At 48.6% G+C, this 23,031-nt stretch overlaps 1 protein-coding gene and 1 long non-coding RNA gene across 3 annotated transcripts in view; one reads left to right on the top strand and one right to left on the bottom strand.

The window, feature by feature from the left end:
* Positions 1-14,086, bottom strand: part of LOC116642813 — a 79,084-nt gene extending 64,998 nt beyond the window's left edge. For both annotated transcript variants that reach the window (XR_004301393.1, XR_004301392.1), the window contains exon 1: positions 14,020-14,086. This is a non-coding gene — a long non-coding RNA (uncharacterized LOC116642813). The remainder of the gene's footprint in view (positions 1-14,019) is intronic.
* Positions 13,772-23,031, top strand: part of CABLES1 (Cdk5 and Abl enzyme substrate 1) — a 113,479-nt gene continuing 104,219 nt past the window's right edge. The window contains exon 1 of the mRNA XM_032421377.1: positions 13,772-14,655. Within this exon, the coding sequence (XP_032277268.1) occupies positions 13,796-14,655 (860 nt within the window). The 5' untranslated portion in view covers positions 13,772-13,795. The remainder of the gene's footprint in view (positions 14,656-23,031) is intronic.

The following is a 23,031-nucleotide window of genomic DNA, read 5'->3' as shown; positions in this document are numbered from 1 at the left end:
CCTAGAGTTGTGCACCATTTTGGAAAATCATGGCAATGCCATTCCTAGTACTTGAGTTGCAAAAAAAGTATAGACAACTTTATCAGTTACATTTGTTTTATTTAAAGTTTTTATGTAAATTCTACTTGGCTAACATATATGGTAAAATTTGTTTCAGGTATAGAATTCAGAGATTTATCAGTTACATACAACACCCAGTGCTCATCACAACAAGTGCCCTCTTTAATACCCATTGCCCATCTAGCCCATCCCCCACCCACCTCTCCTCCAGCAACCCTCAGTTTGTTCTCTATAGTTAAGAGTCTCTTATGGTTTGCTTCCCTATCAGTTACATTTGAATTGCCACATTCAGGAGAATCTACCTTTAGGGGCAAGTAGCCAACTCATTTCTTCTTTTTTTTTTTTTTTAAGATTTTTGTTTATTTATTTGACAGAGAGAGACACAGCGAGAGAGGGAACACAAGCAGGGGGAGTGGGAGAGGGAGAAGCAGGCTTCCTGCTGAGCAGGGAGCCTGATGTAGGGCTCGATCCCAGGACCCTGGGATCATGACCCGAGCCGGAGGCAGACGCCCAACGACTGAGCTACCCGGGCGCCCCTCCAACTCATTTCTTAGGTGTTCCCAGTGTAGTCCTGCCCTAGCATTTACATATTGAAATATACTTTGTATTATTAAAATTTTTTAGTCTTATTTCTTCTTCATTTTACACTCAAGGCCATTATATCACTTTTATTTTTATTTATTTTTTTAAAGATTTTATTTATTTGACAGAGAGAGACAGAGAGAGCAGGAACACAAGCAGGGGGAATGGGAGAGGGAGAAGCAGGCTTCCCGCTGAGCAGGGAGTCCGATGTGGGGCTCGATCCCAGGACCCTGGGATCATGACCTGAGCCGAAGGCAGATGCTTAATGACTGAGCCACCCAGCCGCCCCTCACTTTTATTCTTAAACATTATGTGTGTTGGTCGATTATATTGGACCATAACTCCTCATCCAAAACTCTTGGGGCCAGATGCTTCATAATTTTCCAGATCTTAGAAAAGTAGTGTGGTGCACATACGATATATTATATAACCCCTCAGCGGGGTCTGGAACAGCATCCTATAATCAAGCACACTAATATTTCTACAGTAAAACATAAATAGACAGCGTGGGATGAATAAAGTCTATGTGTAACTTCAGATGAGCTCAGGGCAGATTTTGCTGACAACATTAAAAAAAAAACAACTTTGGATTTCCAAAGCTTTTTGGATTCTGGATAAGGGATTACAACCATTGATTACACGTGGCTCTCACTTGGCCATAATGATGGGGAATTATAAGGCAGCGATAGGCTGAGACCATGGCTCCACCCACCACTCAATGTCAGTTTCCCCCCGGGGTTAGGGGCTCCATCCTACCCTTCAGCTTCTCCCTTCCCAAAGCCTCGTCTAGGTTCAAGTGAATGTGAACCTAGAAGCTTCTTTCCTGTCTGTCAGCTCCTGGAACTTTATAAAATAACTTTGTCAGGTAACCGCTATCACAGATAACGCCCCTGAGGTATCTAACCATATTGGATTGCTGCTCCCAGCAAGTGGGAGCCCTGTACTCAGCACCCCTGGCCTTCCCAGCTGGCCTCCTCCCCTTCCACTCTCATCCCAAAGGTAAGCTGTTCTCTCTGCCTGAAATGCCTGCTTTCTTCTCCCCCTTGTCCTCTGGGTGCCTCCGAACAGCAAACAGCATCTGTTACTCCCTCAGGCGAAATCCCATAACTCTTGGTATGTTCATTCATTACAAAAACATATTTTCTTGAGTGTTTACTATGTGCCAGGCCCTGGGCGAGGCTAAAGAATGTGGGCCCTTGTATAACCTTGGATTTCACTGGATAATGTCTCCCAAGGCCCTGCTTACGGCATAAGACACTCATCAGCCTTCTGTTCTTGCCAGTGGAGCAGGGGTTCCCTCCAGGGCTCCCCTCCCAGGAACAGTTCCGTTCCCACAGAGACAGGAACTCGTATTTGTAGGGCAGCTACTTGATGTGCCAAACACTCTGCAAAGTTCTCTTCTCTTCAGAAAGGGGATACTTGCTGGTGTGCCCAAGAGACAGAGTCCCAGGATAAATGTGCGTCATCTTTCCAGAATGTTAATTTCACTCAAAGATTTGAGGGAAAGTTAATTAGTATAAGGTAAGTAATATAAGACATTTTTACATTACATCAATCGTGGAGATATTGTGAAGCAGAGTGCTAAATTAACACATTTTTCTTAATTTAGTTTATTATTTGAAGAGGTAATACATGCATGAGACAAAATTCGAAAAGTATAAAAAAGAGTTTAGAATGAAAATGTGGCCCTCTGTTCTCCAACCACCCGGCTTTACTCCCAGGAGGCAAGCAATATTCCTAGGTTCCTGGGAAGCTTCCAGGAGGTAATCTATACGTAGTACAAGTAAGTACCTATGTATATGGTTGTTGTTTTGTTTTGTTTAGTACAAATGCTAGCATAAAAAACACACTACTCTGCAGCTTGCTTTTTTTTTTTTCAGATAACACTACATGTTGGAGACCTTTTCATAACATGTTCATAAAGAATTATGTCATTATTTTAACAGCTGCACAGTATCTCATTGTATGGGTGGGCCAGAATTTGTTAACCAGCCCTATGATGGTTGTTTCTAATAGTTTCCTTGTATAAACAACACTACAACAAATATGACCCTGAATAGTCTTCATTTGTACATGTGTTAGTATATCTGTAGGAAAAATTCCTAGAAGTGGATCATAGGGCATGCTGTAAGGTCCAGAGCTTTTCCAGTCTACCCTCTATCAGAGTATCTGTTTCCTCATCCCTTAGCCCACATACAATAGACAGTAATGTGTTCTCAAACTTTCTGACCTTGGCCAATTTGATATATAAAAATTGTATCTCATTAGAATTTGTATTTGCTTTTCTTAAATCATGTAAGTTTGAGTATCTTTTTTGCCCACATTGCCCAATGTGGGACTCATGACCCTGAGATCAAGAGTCACATACTCCACCATCTGAGCCAACCAGGTACCACCCCCCCCCCTTTTTTTTTTTTAATGTTTGAGATCCATTGGTATTTCTTATTCTGGGAACTGTTTTTTTCATACCACTTGCCCATTTTTCTATTGGATTGTTGGCTTTTTTCTTACCAATATTTAGGATTTCTTTAAATATTTAGGAAAGGTACCTTTTGTGATTTGAATTACAAATATTTCCCTTCAGTATGTTTGTCTTTTGATTTAGTTTGGTCCCACCCCCACCATATAGTCATTTGTAATTTTTTTTGTTTTGTTTTGGGTTTTTTGTCGCTGAATTGACCTTTGCTTTCATAGCTTCTGGGTTTTTTCCCCTTCTTAAAGAGGCTTCTCCCCTACCTGAGGTGATTAAAAAATATTTTCTCATTAATTCATGCCTCCAAAGATGTCCTAAGGTCTGACCGTGCCAAGCATTGCTTTAGGTGCTGGAGCTGCAGCGCGGAACTGAATAAACCATGGGTGCATGTTCTGAGTTTTTAGCACTTTTCCTAAGTACTTTCATGGTTTCATTTTTTTGCAATTAAATATTTCTTCTGTTGAGAATTGAATTTGGTATAAACTGTAAGGGATCTTTTTTTTTTTCTTCCCAACTAGCAACCCAGTTGTCCCAACATCACTGCTTAAATAATTTATCTTTTCTTTACTGATTTGAGATGTCAGTGTTATCATATGCCAAATTCCCATGGCTCATGCATTTTTAAGCTAAAAAGAGGCCCTCAGAGAAATGTCCTGCTTTAAGCTTCACCAACAGACCCCTCAGGCTGTTAGGAGTCTTTAGGAGCTCTCTCTTCTGCCTATAGGAGCACTTGGTGGGAAGTCTGAGTATCACCGATGTCTTTTTATCCTCCTCGATCTTCACTAAGAACCTCCAAGGTAGATAGTGTATTTACATTTTCCAAGCAAGAAAATTAAGCCTAGAGAAATTAATAAAGTACCCCAATAGGTTAGGCCCCTATTGTTTTATCTGCCCCGCACTTCCCTTCTGGAAATTGGCTGCCCCCCCAACACACCATCCATCCGCCTTCAGCAGCCAACATCTGTTAGCCAAGTTGACCGGGCGGGGGCCTGCTCCACATAGGCTTTGCCAATCAGTCTTTCTCTGTAAATTTGAAATGGAAACCTAGAGAGGCCAGACTCTGTAAGTTATAAAGGTGGGAATCTGTGAGGGGCCACATTTCTTGCCCATGGAGAAAGGCAGAGGAACCTAATCTGTAGAGGGAGATGAGTCTGAATCAGGCACTAGACAAGGTTAGGGGGCAAGAAAGGGCGAGTCCCCGGGCATTCATGTTCACGGTTCTCTGAGTGTCCGGCTGGGTATTAGCTGCTTCCCTTTTTTGGTGTTCCTCCAGACTTTCCTATAGCTTTAGAACAAATTCTCCATAAGCCACTTTGACACTTGGACAGGGTTTCTGTCACCTGCAATCAAAGGGATCCTAGGAAATGGCTGAATGGGGTCTGTTTCTGGAAGGGTTTGTTTCCTAAGCGTTCACTTGGATGTATCATAAACAGGAGCCAGAATGCTGTTTGGGCTTTGAATTGTGTCTCAAAGGGCAAATGGAGTGCGCGATTGTGGCCAGTGGCCAGCGTCCTCAGCCATGCACCCTGTGAGCCCATCTGTAACCACATTAAAGACCATGCCAGGACAAACTCAAAGCCTACTCTTTCAATGTGATAAAGACAAAGTTGTGATTTAGAAACATAAGATCTTAACCTTTCCATGAGGTCACTGTGTGATGGTGTAGGACAAGAACTCAGGCCAATATTTAGCTCGCATTTCCCCCTCTCACATGTTCTCTTCTCCCTAGGGTACTCTTGGTTCTTTCAGGAATTACAGCTGTGCCCCCTGCCCCCCCCCCCGCTGTTGGAAATCTGGAAGCCAGTTTCTCCTTAATGTCTCTCGCACTTGACCCTACTTTTCCATTCTCTCTGCCAATTCCAAGTTTTACTGCTTGTTGTAATAGAGTCCTAACGTTATTGCCCCCGTGCCTTTGCATGACCCGAAATGTCCCTTCTCACATGTACACTAGAGTCCAAGTTCAAATATCACTTTCTCTGTGGGGCCTCTTTGACCTCTAGGATTCAGCCGTTCCCCACTGACGCAGACCTCCACCCTAAGATGTTACAGAAGGAGCTAACCAGGGATCAGCCGTGTGACCAGAGGCACGTCACCATGCTTAGCTTTTCTGAGCCTAGATCTTGATCCATCAGACAGGATAAATAACAGGGCTGTGGTGAGAATTCAATAAACTAATATGTAGAAATGGCTATTTCGGGGCTTGCACATAAAAAGGAGCCCACCCTTGTTCCCTTTGCCCTGCTTTCCCCAATTTTCTCAGCAGGTTGTTAACTCCCTGAGGCCTGGGACCTGGCCTTACTCTGAGGGCCTAGCAGGGAGCATGATAGAGCAGGAGCTCAATGCATGCTGAACCGATAAACATATAAATGGAAGAATGAATAAAAAACCCTCTCCACTCCTTGAGGCTCTCTGTGCAACCCCAAATGCACATTCACCAAATTAATCCTCCATCAGTTTGGCTCTTCACACATGCTACTTCTTGTTTAAAATCATCTATGGCTCTCTATTACCTATAGGTTCAAATCCCTTATTTTAAGTAATCTCTCTACCCAACATGGGGCTCGAACTCACAACCCTGAAATTAAGAGTCACAGGCTCTACCCTCTGAGCCAGCCAGGCACTCCTCAAATTCCTTATTTTAGATTCAGGGGTTTCATGATCTGGCCCTATATGCTGTTTTTCAACCTTATGTCCCATTATTCACTGCTACAAATCTTTTAATGTAGCTGTTCTGGCAGGTCTCCTCATTGCCAGTCACTTCCAAAAAGTCCTTTCCTTTCTTATCCTTCATTCATACTCAGCCCCTTCCCGGAAAGGCATTTCCCTCAACCACTTCCTACCCAACAATGGCAGAGAAAGCTAGATGCCACCTAATATCCCTAAAGAAACTGAAAAAAGTCCCTAATAATTCCACCATTTGTTTGGGCACATTTTATTCCAGAACTTGTTTCCATGCATTGAAAAATATTTTTTAAAAATTGTTAGTTGAGGGACACCTGGGTGGCTCAGTCAGTTAAGCGTCTGCCTTTGGCTCAGGTCATGAACAGGGTCCTGGGATCGAGCCCCCGCATCGGGCTCCTTGCTCAGTAGGGAGTCTGCTTCTCCCTCTGCCTGCCACTCCCCCTGCTTGTGCACTCTCTCTGACAAATAAAATCTTAAAAAAATAAAAATAAAAATTGTTAGTTGAGAAGCAGTTCCTATAATGACCACATGCTTATTTGTACTTAGATAAGCAAATAAAAATCACCATAATCCTGCGAGCAAGTGATTTAACTTCTGGTCACAGTGTAGCCTTTAGACACATATTAGTATTTAAAACAACAATTCCATTTGTTGTTTACAAAGTTGAGATACTGTAATCTATCTGGTTTCTATTCTGCTTTATTTGGTTAGCATTGTTTCAAAAAACATTTTTCATGTCATTAAGAAAGTTCAATAAAGGTAATTTTTTCAGAAACAGAAGCACAACATTGTTTGAGTAAACCATAATTTACTTAGTATTTCCAATGTTCACATTTAGGGCTACTTTTTTCAAGTGTTCTTTATTTAAAATAATGCTGCAATGAATTTTTTTTTTTTAAGATTTTGTTTATTTGACAGAGAGAGACACAGCGAGAGAGGGAACACAAGCAGGGGGAGTGGGAGAGGGAGAAGCAGGCCTCCCGCCGAGCAGGGAGCCCGATGTGGGGCTCGATCCCAGGACCCTGAGATCATGACCTGAGCCGAAGGCAGACGCTTAACGACTGAGCCACCCAGGCGCCCCTGCAATGAATATTTTTGTGCATAAATTTTTTACCTTGTTTCTCAATAACTTCTTAGGATTATTAAAATAACTACATTTCTGGGGCACCTGGCTAGCTTAGTTGGTATAGCATGCAACTCTTCACCTCAGGGTCCTAAGTTCAAGCCCCACATTGGGTATGGAGCCTACTTAAAAAAAAAAAAGAAAGAAAGAAAGAAAACAAAAAACAACAACTACGTTTTTGGAGTGCTTACCATGTGCCAAGCATTTACTGCACTGTTTTTTTTTTTTTTATGATTTTAGGGGCGCCTGGATGGCTCAGTTAGTTAAGCATCTGCCTTCAGCTCAGGTCATGATCTGGGAGTCCCAGGATCGAGCCCCACGTTGGGCTCCCTGCTTGGCAGGGAGTCTGCTTCTCCCTCTCCCTCTAACCCTCTCCCCTGCTCATGCTCTCTGTCTCTTTCTCAAATAAATAAAATCTTTTAAAAAAATAAATAAAGATTTTATTTATTTATTAGAGAGAGAGAACATGATTGGGGTGAGGGGCAGAGGAAGAAGCAAAATCCCCACTGAGCGGGGGAGTGCTGGGCTCGATCCCAGGACTCTGGGATCATGACCTGAGCTGAAGGCAGATGCTTAACCGACTGAGCCACCCGGGCAACCCCAGCATTTACTGCACTGTTAATGCACCAAATCTTTGTAACAATACTATAAAGTAGATATTATTCCCATTTCACAGATGACAACACTGAAGCACATCAGTTACATGCTCTATATGCTCAAAGCCATGATAGTGGGGCCAAAATTTAACCTAGCCAGTATGACCCCAAGCTCATGCTCTCAGTCATGAACTTTTTAAAGCTCTTCATACATATTGCTGCCAGACTTTCTGGAAAGGTTGTTCCAGTTGACACCACCAGCACTATGAGTGTCCATCACTCTTAATCGCCCTTCTTTCTTTTTGAAAGATTTTATTAATTTATTTGAGAGACAGAGAGAGAGAGAGCACATGCAGGGGGGAGGAGCAGAGGAGGAGGAAGAGGGAGAGGGAGATAATCTCCAGCAGACTCCCAGCTGAGCGCAGGCTGATGACACTGAGATCATGACTTGAGCCGAAACCGAGTTAGACGATTAACCGACTGAGCCACCCAGGCGCCCCATTAATAGTCCCTCCTACGAGTGATTGCCAGGCATTTGCATTTCACCTTCTGTGAGCTGTCTTTTCATATCATTTGCCCACTTAAGAGTCAAGGTTACTATGGATCACCAATCAGTTCAGCTGACTGATCACTGCCACTTCCCATGGCAGGCAAAGTGGTGCTGTTTCCCCCAGAATGGGGCCACATCCATCCCACTCTGATGTGACAATGACCTGAACAAAGGCAAACACTATAAAATGATGCTATTATGCTGCGAGACATAGAGCCCTGTAGGCCAGCCTGTGTGTTCAGGGTTTAGAGGTGCCTTCTGGGGGGCCTGTGCATGCGGGCCGTATGTCTGTTGCATGGTTAGCCCCTATGATTACGTGACAAGTGCTTTCTTCTTTGTTTGTGAGCTGGCTATGCGTGCATACCAGTATAATTTTTAAAAAATGGCTTAACTTCAAAGAAAACAAAACTAAAAGTTTGCTATGATTTAAGTATAAAGGTAATACAACAAAGAAAATTCATTGATTTTTCTTTAAAATACTAATACCATCAAAATTCCGCAGTGGGGAATGCCTGGGTGGCTCAGTTGTTAAGCGTCTTCCTTTGGCTCAGGTCATGATCTCAGGGTCCTGGGATCGAGCCCCGCATCAGGCTCCCTGCTCAGTGGGTAGCCTGCTTCTCCCTCTCCCACTCCCCATGCTTGTGTTCCCTCTCTCGCTGTGTCTCTCTCTATCAAATAAATAAATAAAATCTTAAAAAAAAAAAAAAATTCCGCAGTGGGATGATGGGTGGCATTATGGGCATGAACAATGCCCTTCTGGAAGACTGAGGACATCTCATGGAAGCACCTGCAATGTATTTTCCTAACGCAGTCTGACTCCAGGTTTCTACCATGTCCTCTACCCACTTGCTCAACAGTGTGCTTCTCAGGTGTTCCTTGTATAATGACAACAGCCACCACTCATGATCACCCACTATGTGCTGGACACTTGGGAGATGTTTTACACATGCCCTGGTTCTAATCTGCACAATAACCATGCAAGGTAGATAGGACTTGCTTCAGCCTTGAGATGGAGGAGCTGAGGCCCAGGGGTCACGGGGTTAGTGAGAGAGTTGGGATCTACAAACTCAAGCCTGTGTCCTTTGGCTGTGCCCTTCTCATGGTGGGCTTGTGGGACAGGCCACTTCACCCTAGATGTCTATGCCTTCTCCCTCACAGTTGGCTGGGCTGCATCCAACGGAGATTTCCGATGGATCGGAGGAATTTGAAGAGTAAAAGCATTTGCACTGTTGTCTTTGGATATCTACTCTAAAAACACTGCGGAGATGAGGAACGGTTTTACTGAAACACGTCTTCCCAGATTAATGAGGTATCTAAATCCATTCTTGGCTTAAACTATTGTCCTTAATAAATTAGTAACACAGGCTTACGTGACTGTTCATACACTCCACGGACCAGCCCCATCACCTGTGTCTCTCAGCTTCTCATACAAGTTTTAAGAGCCTGGAGGCCCTACCTCATCCTAGGCAGGGACTGTCATAAAATATCATTCTCTCTCTTTCCTCCACATAGTGTGAGGGGTCTGGAGGCAAAGTGTTCCTATGTGGGCCTAGGTGTTGGGCTGCAGGTACCAAGCACTGAGGGAAGGGCAGGACCTCAGGCAGGACGAGGAGACTTGGAGGATCGCACTATGGCAACCGAGGAGCAGGAACGCATCTCCCCTGTGCGTCTCCTGTGTAGGAAGAGGGGGGTGTCTGAGGTGGGTGGTGCTAAGGGCAAAGGCTGAAATAGCCTCTGCTGTCATCTCTAAGCTAATTTTCAGACAAGAAGTTCTGCAGAATTACTTTTTTTAAAGGGTCAGTGATTACCTGTAGGTTCTTTTTCTTTCTTTAACTGACTCCTGTATGTGTCAGTCAAAACTATTGATGCATGCAAAAAAAATTTTTAGAATGGGGCACCTGGGGGGCTCAGTCCTTAAGCGTCTGCCTTCAGCTCAGGTCATGATCCCAGGGTCCTGGAATTGAGCCCCACGTCCGGCTCCCTGCTCTGCGGGAAGCCTGTTTCTCCCTCTCCCACTCCCCCTGCTTGTGTTCTGGCTCTCTATCTCTCTCTGTCCGATAAATAAGTAAAATCTTAAAAAAAAAAAGTTTTTAGAATGGGTACTCGTAAGGGGCAATATTAAAGTAAATGGGGGAAAGACCCCCCAAAACACAAAAACCTCTGCAGACCAAGAATTACATTTCAAATTCTTTCTAGGCCTGCAATCCATGAGGAATTTGTATGCAGAACATCCTCTTCCTGAAGTGTCCTCCCCCTTCCCTCTTAAGCACCCAGGTCAGTAGAAATTCTGGCTCTTGGCTGAGGCCTCCCCCACAGACCTCACCTCAAATATAAAGGTCCTTTTGATAACATTCACAGTTCCAGTCTGACTGCTCATTTGATCAGTTGATCAGAGTCTGCCTCGCATTTTGATTTAAACGTGTCCTGAGCTTTGTCTTTGCTTCCCACTATTTTCACTATAGAGGGCACAAGGGCAAAGAGCCACACTTCTTTTTTCTTTTTGTAGCAAGGTGGTGCTATGTACGTAGAAGTTCCTCAGTAATATTTAATTAGTGATTCCATAGGTGAAAAATAAGTGAATTTGGAATAATTCAGGGAGTAGGTAGATTGGGCTGATATAAATAACAACTGACATTTTTAAAGGTACTTTAAGGTTTATAAAATGCTTCTCAGACAGTCTCATTTGTACCTCAGAATAACCTGCGGAGGAAATTGGCTTGGAGAGGTGAAGAGATTTGCTCTTGAAACTCTTCCTTCCAAGTTTGTACTATTTCCAGGATGAGTTGACTCTAAGTACAAATACAAGATTAAATCTGGAGATGGACCGCCGCATAAAACGTCCTCACCAGCAGAGGGCGCAGGACCACGTATGGGTCTTAGACTATGACAGGTTTGTGTACTGGCCCAGTTAACGAGCTAGATGTCATTGGGCAAATAATTTAATTTTTCTGAGCCTTGTCTGTAAAATACTGATAATAACACACCACCGCCCCTCCTTGCAGAGTGCAAAGGATTGGAAATAGAAATATTCTGTGGCCAACACACAGTAGGTGAACAATAAACCATACCTCTCATGATCCCTATAAGAGAATCGATCACAGGAACAGGGTGGAGGTTAAATAAGATACTGATTCTTGGTTGATGCTTTAATAAATATTTGAAATTAGTCTGCATGTTTGCCACCTAACATAGACAAAGAGTTATATCAGATGGACAAAGAAATGAAGATTGATGAAAAAATGGACATTGCTGGCAAGAGTATAAAGGAACAAACTGCACCAACCTATTTGGATGGGAAACCTTAAAAACATGATACTGCATTTGCCCCAGCATCTGTCTAACTAAGAAGATACTGGACGGTAGCAAGATTTAGAAAAACAAAGGAAGTCATCACCACTCTCTTTATAACAGCAAAAGTTGAAACAACCTAAATGGTCAATATAGGGTACAGGTTTAATAATTATAATCTCTCCACTGACTTGAACACTATGCAGCCATTAAAATGATCCTATAAAAGAATATTCTAAATGAAAAGATGACCGCAACACAACAAACAAAAATCACGAGACATGAACAGCGTACTTTCACTTGTTTAAAAATACAGGATAGAAAAAAAAAGTTTAACAGTTATCTGCTTAGCAGATGAAATTGTTAGTGATGCTTTTTTATTAAAACTTCTCTTTACTTACCTTATTCTCTAAATGTTGTGCAATTACCCTTAGTCATTTTTATAATAAAAAATCGTTACCATGAACAGAGTTGGTGTCTTTCATTTAACACTGCCTGCAGGCACAACCAGGCCAGTGGTCATGCAAATTAAGTTAATTGTAATAAAGCCACTTGGAAGTTTCAAGGTAGGTAGTTAAACAAAATAATTAAACTCCTAATGAAATTTCACAGAGCTGGTCACCAAGCTTTGACTTAGCCGCTGTAAGGCTGCTATAAACAGATCCCATTCTCTACTTTTTCAAAAGGCCTAAAAATGGCATAAAATATGAACAGTTGTTCATGCAAAGGGCCATGTGCCATGTTTGTCCTAAGCAAATGTAACCTGAAACTCACCCATATCTCATACACTCCAGGTTGGCTGCACATCTCTGGTGTATTTGCTCCACATTACTCAGTTTACTTTCCTGAACTTGAAGTGGAGTGGAATTTCAATGTAGAGTTACCCATTAGTTCCAGGGCTAAATTTAAACCTTTAATTAAATTAATCCCTTGATCTTAAACACACTGCTTCTCCTTCAGAAAAGTGTAGAGAGGTGTCTTAGCTGTCGCAGAGCTTAATAAAGTGTGACAATTGTTCCTTACTACATTTGGTAAGTCACCCAAACTGCACAGGGAAACCGGTACACATTTTTTCAGATGGCTCCTGGGGCCCCCTGGCCTCCCACCCCCCTCAGCCAACACAGGCATTTGTTGGGGCTAGGGCCCCGACCTACAGCATTCCATGACTCCTCCCAGGTCCAGAGTTGCTGCTCTGGAACAGTCATCGAATCCTTGGGCAGGTACCCATCTTAAGAGAAGACATGGTAGGTGCCAAACGGATGTTTATGAAATAAATGACAGAAAGTAACCATCCAATTGTTCCCAGTTTATACGGGATAAAAAGAGATCATAATCCACGAAATGTGCAGGGTGACAAGGGGAAAAGGGTGTGAGGCCATCATAGCTTATTTCGGTCTTCACAGAGTAAAAATTGACGTTGGCCTTTGCTAAGAGAGAGATGAAAAGTGACAGCGCCATCAAATGGGGATGTGTAAATTAGTCGGCCCATACAGAAGATGTTCAAATGAGCCTGGGCTCTTATGCACCGAGGGTGTACATTTATCTCAGGGGCTGCACCTCGGCCTGCGAATGAATGAGACACAAACTTAGTGGTTAAGCGACAGCTTTAAGGTGGGACTATCCACGTAAGGGGTTGTGGACCTGCCCGTGTAACTATAAATAAGGACCTATTTCTCAGGGCCCAACGGCTGCGCGGGGTTCAGTTAACAAGCTCATAGGCCAAATCTCAGCGTCCCTCCGAGTAACTATCCTGCAGACCCACAACTCTCCCGGGACCACATCCTCAAACCGCGACTCCGGGGTTCAGCTCGCACCCCCAATTCCCAGTGCGGGCGCGGCGGCGAAACGTGCTCGCCTCCCTTAGCTGGCTCCCGCGCGCCCTGGGAGCCACCAACTCCCCGCAGGAAGCTCGGGCTACCTGGACCGCCGGCAGATCCCCCGCCCCGCCACCCGCTCGGCTTTCCCTTCCTCCTCCTCTTCCTCCTCCTCCGGCCCCTCGCCTCCCGCCGCCTGCCTCCGCGGCCGCCGCCTGCGGCTTTGTTTTCCTCCCAGGTTTCATTCCCCACACGTGATACTGTGTTATTGCAAAGAGCGCTTCGGAGCGCGAGCGCAGGGCGCGCGCACCTATAAATACGGACTCCCGGGCCGGGCGGCAGGAGACCGCAGGGGCGGGGAGGGCCCGGGACCAGGCGATCGGCCGCCGGCCGGCCAGCGAGCCAGCTAGCCAGCTAGCCGCGCGCGTGGGCCGGGGCGGCGGCGTCCCCAGCCGCAGCACCGAGGGGCGAGCATGGCCCGCCCGCGGGGGGGCCGGGCCGCCGCGCACGCCGCCCGCGCCCCGCGCCCTGCCCAGCCCGGGTCACCGGCGCTCGCGCTCGCCGCTTAGCACTCGGGCGCCGCTCGCTTCTCCGGGCATCGCGGAAATATCGCCGCAGACGGACACAATGGCGGCGACTGCCGCCACCACGGCCGCCACCGCCGGCACGGCCGCCTGCAGGAGCAGCAGCCGCGCCGGCACCGACGCCGCGGGCACCCGCGGATCGCAGCCGCCGCCGCCGCAGCAGCCCCAGCCCGCGGCCGCCGCGCCGGCCCGGCCGCCGCCGGCCGAGCCCCCCCGGAAACCGCGCATGGACCCACGGCGCCGCCAGGCTGCCCTCTCCTTCCTCACCAACATCTCGCTGGACGGACGGCCGCCGCTGCAGGACGAGGAGTGGGGCGGCGGCGGCGAGGAGAGCGGCGCGGCCAAGCCGGGCGCCGGCAGCGCCTGCGGCGCGAGGACTCGGCTCAGCCTGCTCGCCGCCGCCGAGCGGGGCGGCTGCAACGCGCTCGCCGCGGCGGGCACGGCGGCGGCGGTAGCAGCTGGATGGGGCCCCTGCCTCCCGCAGCCCTCGCCGCTGCAACCCCTGGCCCCCGGCGGCCACGCTGCTGGGCTCGGGCCCGGGGCGGCCCGGGGCTTCGTGAGCCCCCTGGGCGCGGGCCGGGCGTCGGGGGAGCAGTTACAGCCGCCCCGGCCGGCGCCTCTCGCCTCCTGCGCTCCGCCGCAGCTGCCCGACCGGCCCGGGAACGCCGGGCAGGAGGAGTTGGAGGAGGACGATGCCTTTTACAGCGTGCAGGTGCCGGCGGCCGCCTTTCTGGGCTCCGGGACCCCCGCGAGTGGGAGCGGCAGTCGGGGTCGCCTCAACTCGTTCACTCAGGGAATCCTGCCCATCGCCTTCTCCAGGCAGACTTCGCAGAACTACTGCTCCCTGGAGCCGCCGGGCCAGGGGGCCAGCACCAGCGCCTTGGAACAGTTGCAGAGGTCCCGGTGAGTATGCAGGACGCGACGCGCGCCTAACCCCCACGTCCCTCCAGGCCGGCTCTTGGCTGCGGGACACGGGTCGCTCCCACCTTCCGGCGCCTTGCCGGATCCCTGGGCTTCTGGCCCAAATCCCAAAGCACGAGGGCACGCGAAAGAGGGAGAGTCCCCAGGGAGTGTGTGTTCTCAGGTGCGCGCGTGAGCCCGGCACTCGCAGAGCAGAAGCATCACGCTCATGCTGTGAGTCCGGAGTTGGGAGTTGCGGGAGCCCATTAAAAAGCCGCACCCAAACCTCCCATTGCAAGGAGGACATCACGAACTTCTAGAAACCCCGTCCAGACCCAGAGGCGCGCTCTCCCCACGCCAGGCAAGACTTGGCGGGGCGCGAAGTCCAGCGGTGGGTCCGGCTGGTGGCTGAGTGGCGCGTGTGAGCTTGAGCTTCTTGAAGACGCGCGGTGAATCCCTCGTGAGGGGAGTTATTGCCTGCACTCAAAGTAGTCCCGTGTCCCAGGAAAACTTGGCGTTTTCCTTTTGCTTTCCTAAGAAGTGGAAAATCCTTACATTTCCTTGCACCGGGTCTTGGAGTTTGGGGACAGGGAGGAAATAGGGCTTGAGGATTTTTTTTCTCCAAGATGAATTTGCTAGAGTTAGTTACAAGCTTGTATTTGCCAGCTTAAGTCATCTGCAGGTTTTAGGCATCTTAGCAAAAATCTGAAATGTTGGAAACTTGCTTATTGTGAAGGAAAAAGCTGGAGTTTGTCAACATATGTTCAGAGGACAGTTGGGAATTAGGACTGTGTCGGCAGTGGGACCAGAGTTTGGAGAAGAACCTGCCTGGGGAGCCGTGGAGAAATGGAGGCCTGTTTCCTGGGAGGGAGTATCCTCCCTTGTTAGCTAATGAGGTCCCCTACGAAGTTATAGCAGGGGCTCCACGTTGGCTCAGTTATTTTAACCTCTGGGGGGCCCCGATTTCCCCTTTTGAAATGGAAACATTTTGCAGGCCTCAAGATGAGAGAGGAGAACATTTTCTGTTACAGCCTCTCTCTTGTACTGCTCTTTTGAAAGCTCAGGCATTTTTTTTTCTGGCCTAAGTAAGAAGGTGGGCTATTGGAAAACTTCACTTCCTCCCCCAACGGACAGATGGGGAAAAACAAGCCAGGCTCATCCAGAAATTTGCTCCTTCTTCCCCAAAGGGTGAAATCATGACCCTGCCTAGGTGTGTAGCCTCACGGTGTTGATTGCGCATGGGCTGCAGGGAGGGGTGTGGAACAGGGAGGCAGTCTCGTGATTGCATGGATGAATTAGCGATGCTGGGCACAGGTGACCGCCTGGCCCTGGCATTTCTTGTCTGAGCACGCATCTCCCCATCAGCGGGCAAGTGCACAGGAGGGGAATCCCTTCCTTTCTGGGCGATTGGTGCACGCTCAGCAGTTTCTGGGCAGCTCGCTGTTACCGCTTGACATCACACACTGGCTCATAATGACACTATAGTTTGAGCGTTAGCCCAGCCAGGCCAGAGGGTCATGACAGGAATTGTAATACACGTACATGTTGTTCTAAGCCAGTGTGCAAGGCTGGCCTGTGTCTCACGGTAGACAGATGTGTTCCTGTGCTAAAAGCAGCTGGGGGTCAGATTACCCCACACTTTTTCTCCAAGAATCTCATTGCAGGAGATATGGAAAAATCTTCTGTGTTATTATCTCTTTCTTTCTTTTCTTTTAAGATTTTATTTTTAAGTCCTCTCTACACCCAACACGGTGCTGGAACTTAGAACCCCGAGATCAAGAGTTGCATGGTCCACCAACTGAGCCAGCCAGGCGCCCCTGTGTTAGTATTTCTGATCCAAAGAATAGCCACAATTTAATCTCCAGTCCCGTAAATATGAACCCCTTGGATGTTTTATGGCTCCCCACCCCCCAGCACGCACGTTAGGATGAGTCAGTCAATAGAAGATGCTTCCTGACAGTCACATTCGTCTTACTATTTAGTGATTATCCGTATCTGGCAACTTGATAGAGGCATTTTTTTTTTTTATTATAGCTGTCAACAGAAACAGCATGAAATTTAATGTACAGAGAGGAGGTAAATGGGTAAAAAGGGATTTAAGAAAGGCCTTGAAGAGCCTAGCTTGGCCACAGCTGTTGGAGCGGTCGTGAACTTGAAATATTCTTGGATGCTTTGTTTCTGACACCACACTGCTTTCAAGAATTTTGTCAGAAGCGTGCTGCTTTTATGACCACTAACGAGTACTTTTACCTGCGTAATCCGTGTGATGTAGAGTACAAACTCATTTCAATAGGGCCCAGGGGCAATTTACGAGAACGCCATTGGCTTTCCCTGGTGTGCCTCTCTTTAAGAAACCCCACTAGCCAGAGTGGTTCCATATACTACTTCATGGGTGTTCTCTTGGGATGTCCTTTTTAAATCAAATTATACCTTCCTTGGATGTGTCTCTTACTATTTAAGGAATTCCATAGAACCTTGCTGCTCAAAACTGTGGGCTCTGGGAACTTGAGCTTTACCAGAGTTCTTAGAAATGAACACTCTCCGGTCCCACTCCAGATTGAGTGCAAATCCGCATTTTAACAAGATCCCCAGGTGATTCATACACAAATGGAAGTTTGGAAGGCATTGCCGTAGTTAACCTGAAATCTGCCTTTATAATGAACTTGAGATATCCTATATTGGGTTTGTTACGAATATATAAAAATCAGAATTTCTCGATCTGAAACCGTGAAACGCTTTCTTGTGTGTCATTTCCATCTGGACACCTGTAAAACCAATCGCAGTCATTGCTCGGACTTGCAGGCTTTGAAATAACGACAGAGGAAAATTTCTGTGCCCAGGCCCAGGCACCATTTCTGTGCCCAGGGCTGGATATTTGACCTATATTTCGTTGAATCTGCACAGCCACCCTGTGTGTTGGTAGGTGGTTTCACAGACCAGTGTTGGCCCAGATGGGAACCCGGATCTTTGACATCCCCCAAGGCTGCCATCTTTTCTTCCGTCCCTCAACTATGTGTTTGTGCCTTGCATGTGGTAGGCCCTAGAACAATTTTGGAGCTGTGGACTGGAAATGTTTGTCTGGGATGCAGCAGGCCGGTCATACTGGTGTGATTCTCTACTCTTGAGTCATCCTTCCCCCCCCCCCCCCCCCCCGCCATTTAACCTTTGTTTGGGCCCCCGGCTGCTTCTGCTCACGTCTCCATTGGAGCCTCTGGGGAACCCAGTCCTGTGGGCCTGGGCATCTTCCCAGCCTGATGGACAGGGCTCCCGCCCTGGGAAGCCAACATGCTGGGGTTTGCTCTCTGGCTAGGTGTCAGAGGTGGGAAGCCAAGAAGATGCCTTCTAGCTTGACACCTTGCTGTGTGCCGCGCTTGGGCGGGGCCAGCTGCGTGCCGAAGGTCTTAATAGGTGAAAGGGAGTGTAAATTTATAAGGTGTTTTAAGGCTTCCTTTCACTTTAAAAATTTCATCCCCGGCAGCAGGGGCAGCTGCCCTGGGCCGCTCCACTTCCTTGAGCTTCTGAATCGTAGGCAGCCGCCCAGAAGCACAGAGTCAAGCCCGGGTGAACCAGTGTGAGCCGTCAGGCCTGACTGAGGACCCTGCATGGTGACCAGGGAATTAATTAAAAAAACAAAACAAAACACAAGGGCTTTGCTTCTCAGAGCACCTGTGTTAGCATTGTGCCTTATGGATGGAGAGTTAGTTCGTACATGGAAAGAGGGCCCATGGGTGCAAAAGAACTCCCAAGTCTTGGGTTCAAATCCTGCAGCTGCTGCGGCACCCTGGGCAAGTCAATCAGCCTTTCTGGGTCTGATTCCTCTAGGAAGCTGGGGCCTGTGTCAAGTGTGAATTGGGCTTATGTAATTGAGGGCTGAGGGCTGCCTCTGCGTGGGCATGTTCCAAGTGCTTTATATCCGGGCTTCTCAAATGTAAATATCTTTAGAATCCCCTAGGACCTTGAAAGAATGGGAAAATTCTGATCATGCAGATCTGGGAGAGTCTCGAATCTGCATTTCTAACAGCTACAGCGGGATGCAAATGGGCAGCCTTTTGAGAAGGAAGGCTTTACTGGTTACTGTGATTGTTCTGAGAAACCTGGTCGGAGTTGTTAAGTAATGTACTCTGCCCATTGGGGCAGAGCTCGGGCTGCTTTAGAGCTTCTAACCGCCCCTCCCTCTGCCTTGCCCCTATTGGGGTGAATGTCCAGGTGCTGTATCCATAGTCCCTGCCTTCAGTGAAAAGAAAAAGAAGTTATGTGGGCTGACCAGGAGATTGACAGCCAGAGTAAGAGAAGGGAGATGGACGTTTTTCCTCAACTTTGTTACCTCCTTGCTTTGTGACCTCCGGCACGTCACCACCCCATGTTCCTGTTGTAAGTCACCTGACCCGTCTGGATTTTAGAAATCCGGACAGAACTTTGATCTCCTCCAGCAATAAGCAAACCCAGGTTATTGTTAAGCCATCTTTCCAGCAACATGAATGACAGAGGCCAAAGCTGCCGTCCCAGGCAGCTGGGACCAGGGCCCTGGTCAGGACGCTTGCCCACAACTCGGCGGAGGCCGTGCCCTGCCAGAGACTGAGGTCAGTGGCCCGGGGTTCACCCGCTGCCCTCCCCTTTGCTCTCACAAAGCCTGTTATGTGGTGGGCGAACTCAGAAGGGGAAATAAATCGGAAGCCTGCTCACAGCTGGCAAGTGCCCAGAAAGGGCAGCTAGTTCAAGTCTGACCTTTTGCCCTTTGGAAAGGGGGTTGGGGAGCCACAGCATGGCTCTGTACCCTGTCCCCACAGCTGGCCTTGGGGGCTCTGCTTACATGGACTTGTTCCCATGGGAAGGAGAGCTGTTAGGTGGGGAGAGGGGCCTGGGGCAGGTGGGCTTTAAAGCACACTGGGAAGGAAAGGTAGGTGAGGCCTGGTGAGGTGACATGGTGTGAATCAGAGATGCCAGTCAGCAGTTGGCAGCTCTGGATTTTGGGCCAGCCCCTGCCAGGCCTGGTAACCCTGGACAGGTCGCTTTCCACCTTTGGCCTCAGTTTCCTTATGGACTTAAAGGGCTGGGATAGATGAGTTGCCACTCTTCCTGGCCTGGGGCTCTGAGTGGCTCAGTCCTGGGCCTGCTGCTGAGGACGGGGCATGTTTAGCTCAGGATGTAGAGATAACCTAGCCTTAGAATCGGATGTAGAAGTGACATTGAGTTGGTGCCATGTGGCTCCAGTTGGCGGGCCATGTGCTGATGAATGAAGGAATGAGTGGATTTCCCCTGGTGTAAGGGAGAACTTTCCAAACACCTTCAGCTGTGCTCCCTCTGGCAGTGAAGCTGCCATAACTGGACTGGCCACTTCAGGAGGCCATCCAAGCTGGAAGCCACTGCCTCGGGAGTTTGTCAGTCCCCAACCAACGGCACCCCATTGAGAAAGAGATCTGTGCTGACCTCCTGTGTTGCTCAGGGGCCTTCAGCTTTGCAAAGCACTTTGTAGACATTGATTCCAGCCCCCTAAAAAACATGGAGGGGCAGGAATCTGAGGCCACAGAGTGGGCAAAGGGTGGCTTTAGGTACTTTTATCTGTCGGGTATGTAGTAGAGGAAATTCTAGTTTGGGGACTTACTGCCATGTGTCATTTATTCAACAAACGTTGAACGTGATGACTCTCATTGGTGAAGTGCCAGTGAGCTAGTCATGGGAGATAGAGACATAAAAGGGGGTCCCTGTCTGTTGGGAGATCTAAATAACAAATGGACCAATGTTTCCAGTGATGAGTGCTTGGTTAGAGGTGAACGTGTTGTTTTGAGCCCCTCCCCTGTGGGACCGGGCTCAGTGCCTTGACACGGTATTTTTATTTACCAAACAGGTCCCAGGCATTATTCTAAGCACTTTATGAGGATTAAGCAAGTTCATATCTATAACTGCCCTGAGACAGCACTACCACATCACCCCCATTCTGAAGCAGAGTCCCTGGAGTCCATGGGGGGGCTCTGTTCAAATGCAGGTAGTCTAGGGGCATCTGGGTGGCTCAGTCGGTCAAGCGTCTGCCTTCAGCTCAGGTCATGATCCCTGGGTCCTGGGATCGAGCCCCACGTCGGGCTCCCTGCTCAGCTCTCTCTTTCACGCGCTCTCTCTCTCAAATAAAATCTTTTAAAAAATTATAAAAATGCAGGTAGTCTGGCTCCAGAGTCTGTGTCTTCCTGCGCTGTGGTTTGAGTCAGGCTCATAAACGCTCCTTCAACTGGCTTCAGCTGAACCCGGCAGAGGGTGGCCTACATGACCATAAGGGCCTCATTTCAGTTTCTGCCTTTCTGGCATTCGGGGAGGACCTCTGTGGGCGAGGAGGGCCCAGCGGACAGTCGGGGGTGGGCGAGGATTCCCGCGACTCCAGGAGCCCGGCCCTGCCCGGTGCCTGCCTGGCCTCCCGAACTCTTCTCAGCCACATCTAGGTGGCCCGTCTTCCGTTGCTGTGTTTGTGCATCCGCTGCTTTGCCCGATGCCTTGCGGCAGCTCACAGCACAGTGGAGCGCGAGCCTGGCCCTCCCGGCCCCGACTGTGGCCCCCGCGGCCTTTGTGACGAGGCTCTCGTCCATGAAATGGGAACAATACTGCTCCTTCCTGGGTGTGTTTCCATTTGGGCCCTCTGTGTTTTCTCCATCTGTATCCCTTCCCCCAACTCCGGGGTGGGCGGACTGCAGCCCACAGGCTGTTGATAAATAACGTCTTCTGGAAACGGCATTCATTTCTGTATTCTTTGGCTGCCTGTGCGGCAAGAACAGCAGTGAGTAGTTGTGGCGGAGACCGTACGGTCCACAAAGCCTAAGCTAGTTGTTCTCTGGCTCCTTACAGGAGACGTGTGCGACCCCCTGCCCCAGCCCAGAGCGCCGTACCCCGGAGGGGTGCCCTGGCCGCCCTCACCCTCCTTGCCTCCTGGAGGCTCCTGGCCCCTGTTTGGGCCCACCCACTCCTTCTCCCCCTGGCTGGTAGAACTTTCCGAAACCCACATCTGACCCTGTCCCTTTTAAATTCCTTGTATTTCATGTGTGGCCACCTGCTGGCAACCACTGCAACCCCGCCCCCAAACCAACCATCCCCGCCCCCCTCGCTGCCCGTCATGTCCATGCTGTGCTGGCCTTCCACAGGGCACCCCAGGCTTCTCCGTGGGAAGGGTCCCCACTCCCCTCCCACCAGATGCCCCTTCCTTTCTGACCTGTCACCCCGCAGAGCCCTCCTGTTTGGCACTGAGCACCCTCTCCCAGCCTTGACTTCTTCCTTCCCTGTGCATCCTAGCCCCGACCCCTCTCTGGTTCTTGGCCCCTTGGGGGCTGGTTGGTGATGATCTGGGGCTGGTTCTCAGCGAAGTGGAGCAGCTCCCTCTGTAGAGCACCCACAGAACCGAGCAAAACCCACATTCCCTGACGGTTAGTAGGGAAATTTGATCCCAAGACACTGGCAAAACCGCTTAAAATCCTATGGGGCCCCTTGGTCCTCAAAGTCCCCCAATAATCCTGATACCCTCTTCCAGCCTTTTAGGTCTTTTATTTTCATGCAGCAGTCACCCCCAACCCTTTATTTGGTAAAACAGCCTCCCCGCCCCCTCCTTCCTCAGTTGTGCAATAAGGAACCTCCCCACTTGCATGTTTCTGTCCCCATCGTGGGGGTGAGGCAGGTGATGTAAGTTGTACCCCCATCTGGCCCACTCCACCCCTGTCTGCCTCTCCCCTTCCCCGGGGAGGGGAGGGAACACATATGGAGTTCTGAGTGCCTTTCAACATCCTGTGTGCTTTACGTGTATCATTTTGTTTCATTTATGCAGCAATCCTGTGGAACAGGGATGCCATCCATTTTAGAGCTATGCTTTGGAGGGGTAAAGGGAACTGGCCGAAGGCCCAGCTGGGATCTAGAGCTGGGATAACTCTGGTGTCTCTGGCTTCTAAGCAGGTTTCTGCTAGACCCGGTGTGTGGTAGCTGGCTCCTACAGAAGGGATTAGAGACAACCAGCGGGGGAATCTGAGCTCGTTGATAACCTGAAATCAGTCCTGATGGGAATATTTACACCCCAGGAATCAGTCAACTTTACAAGTCAGGGATTCTTCTTTTTTTTCCCCTCTAGAGAGCTGGTTTACCAGCACATCGTTTGGTTCCATTCTGCCCTGGGGGGGCTATGCACAATGTCACCATCAGGAGAAGAGTGTTGAAAACCGAGTGTTTTTTTATAAGAATCAGCTACTTCACATAATGTTGTGAATTTCCCCAAAGGTCACCACCACTTACTTTCCACCACAAAAAAAGATCGGACCCCCTCAAGTTTCAGCCTACGTGCAATTTAAGAACCAGGCTTTGCACAGGCCCTATGGAGCTCAAGCAGACCATTCAGTATTATGTGTAGGAATCACAAAA

The sequence above is a fragment of the Phoca vitulina genome, unplaced genomic scaffold (assembly GCF_004348235.1).
Source record: "Phoca vitulina isolate PV1807 unplaced genomic scaffold, GSC_HSeal_1.0 scaffold24, whole genome shotgun sequence".
NCBI classification, from domain to species: domain Eukaryota; kingdom Metazoa; phylum Chordata; class Mammalia; order Carnivora; family Phocidae; genus Phoca; species Phoca vitulina.
This window is presented reverse-complemented; position numbering and strand designations above follow the sequence as displayed.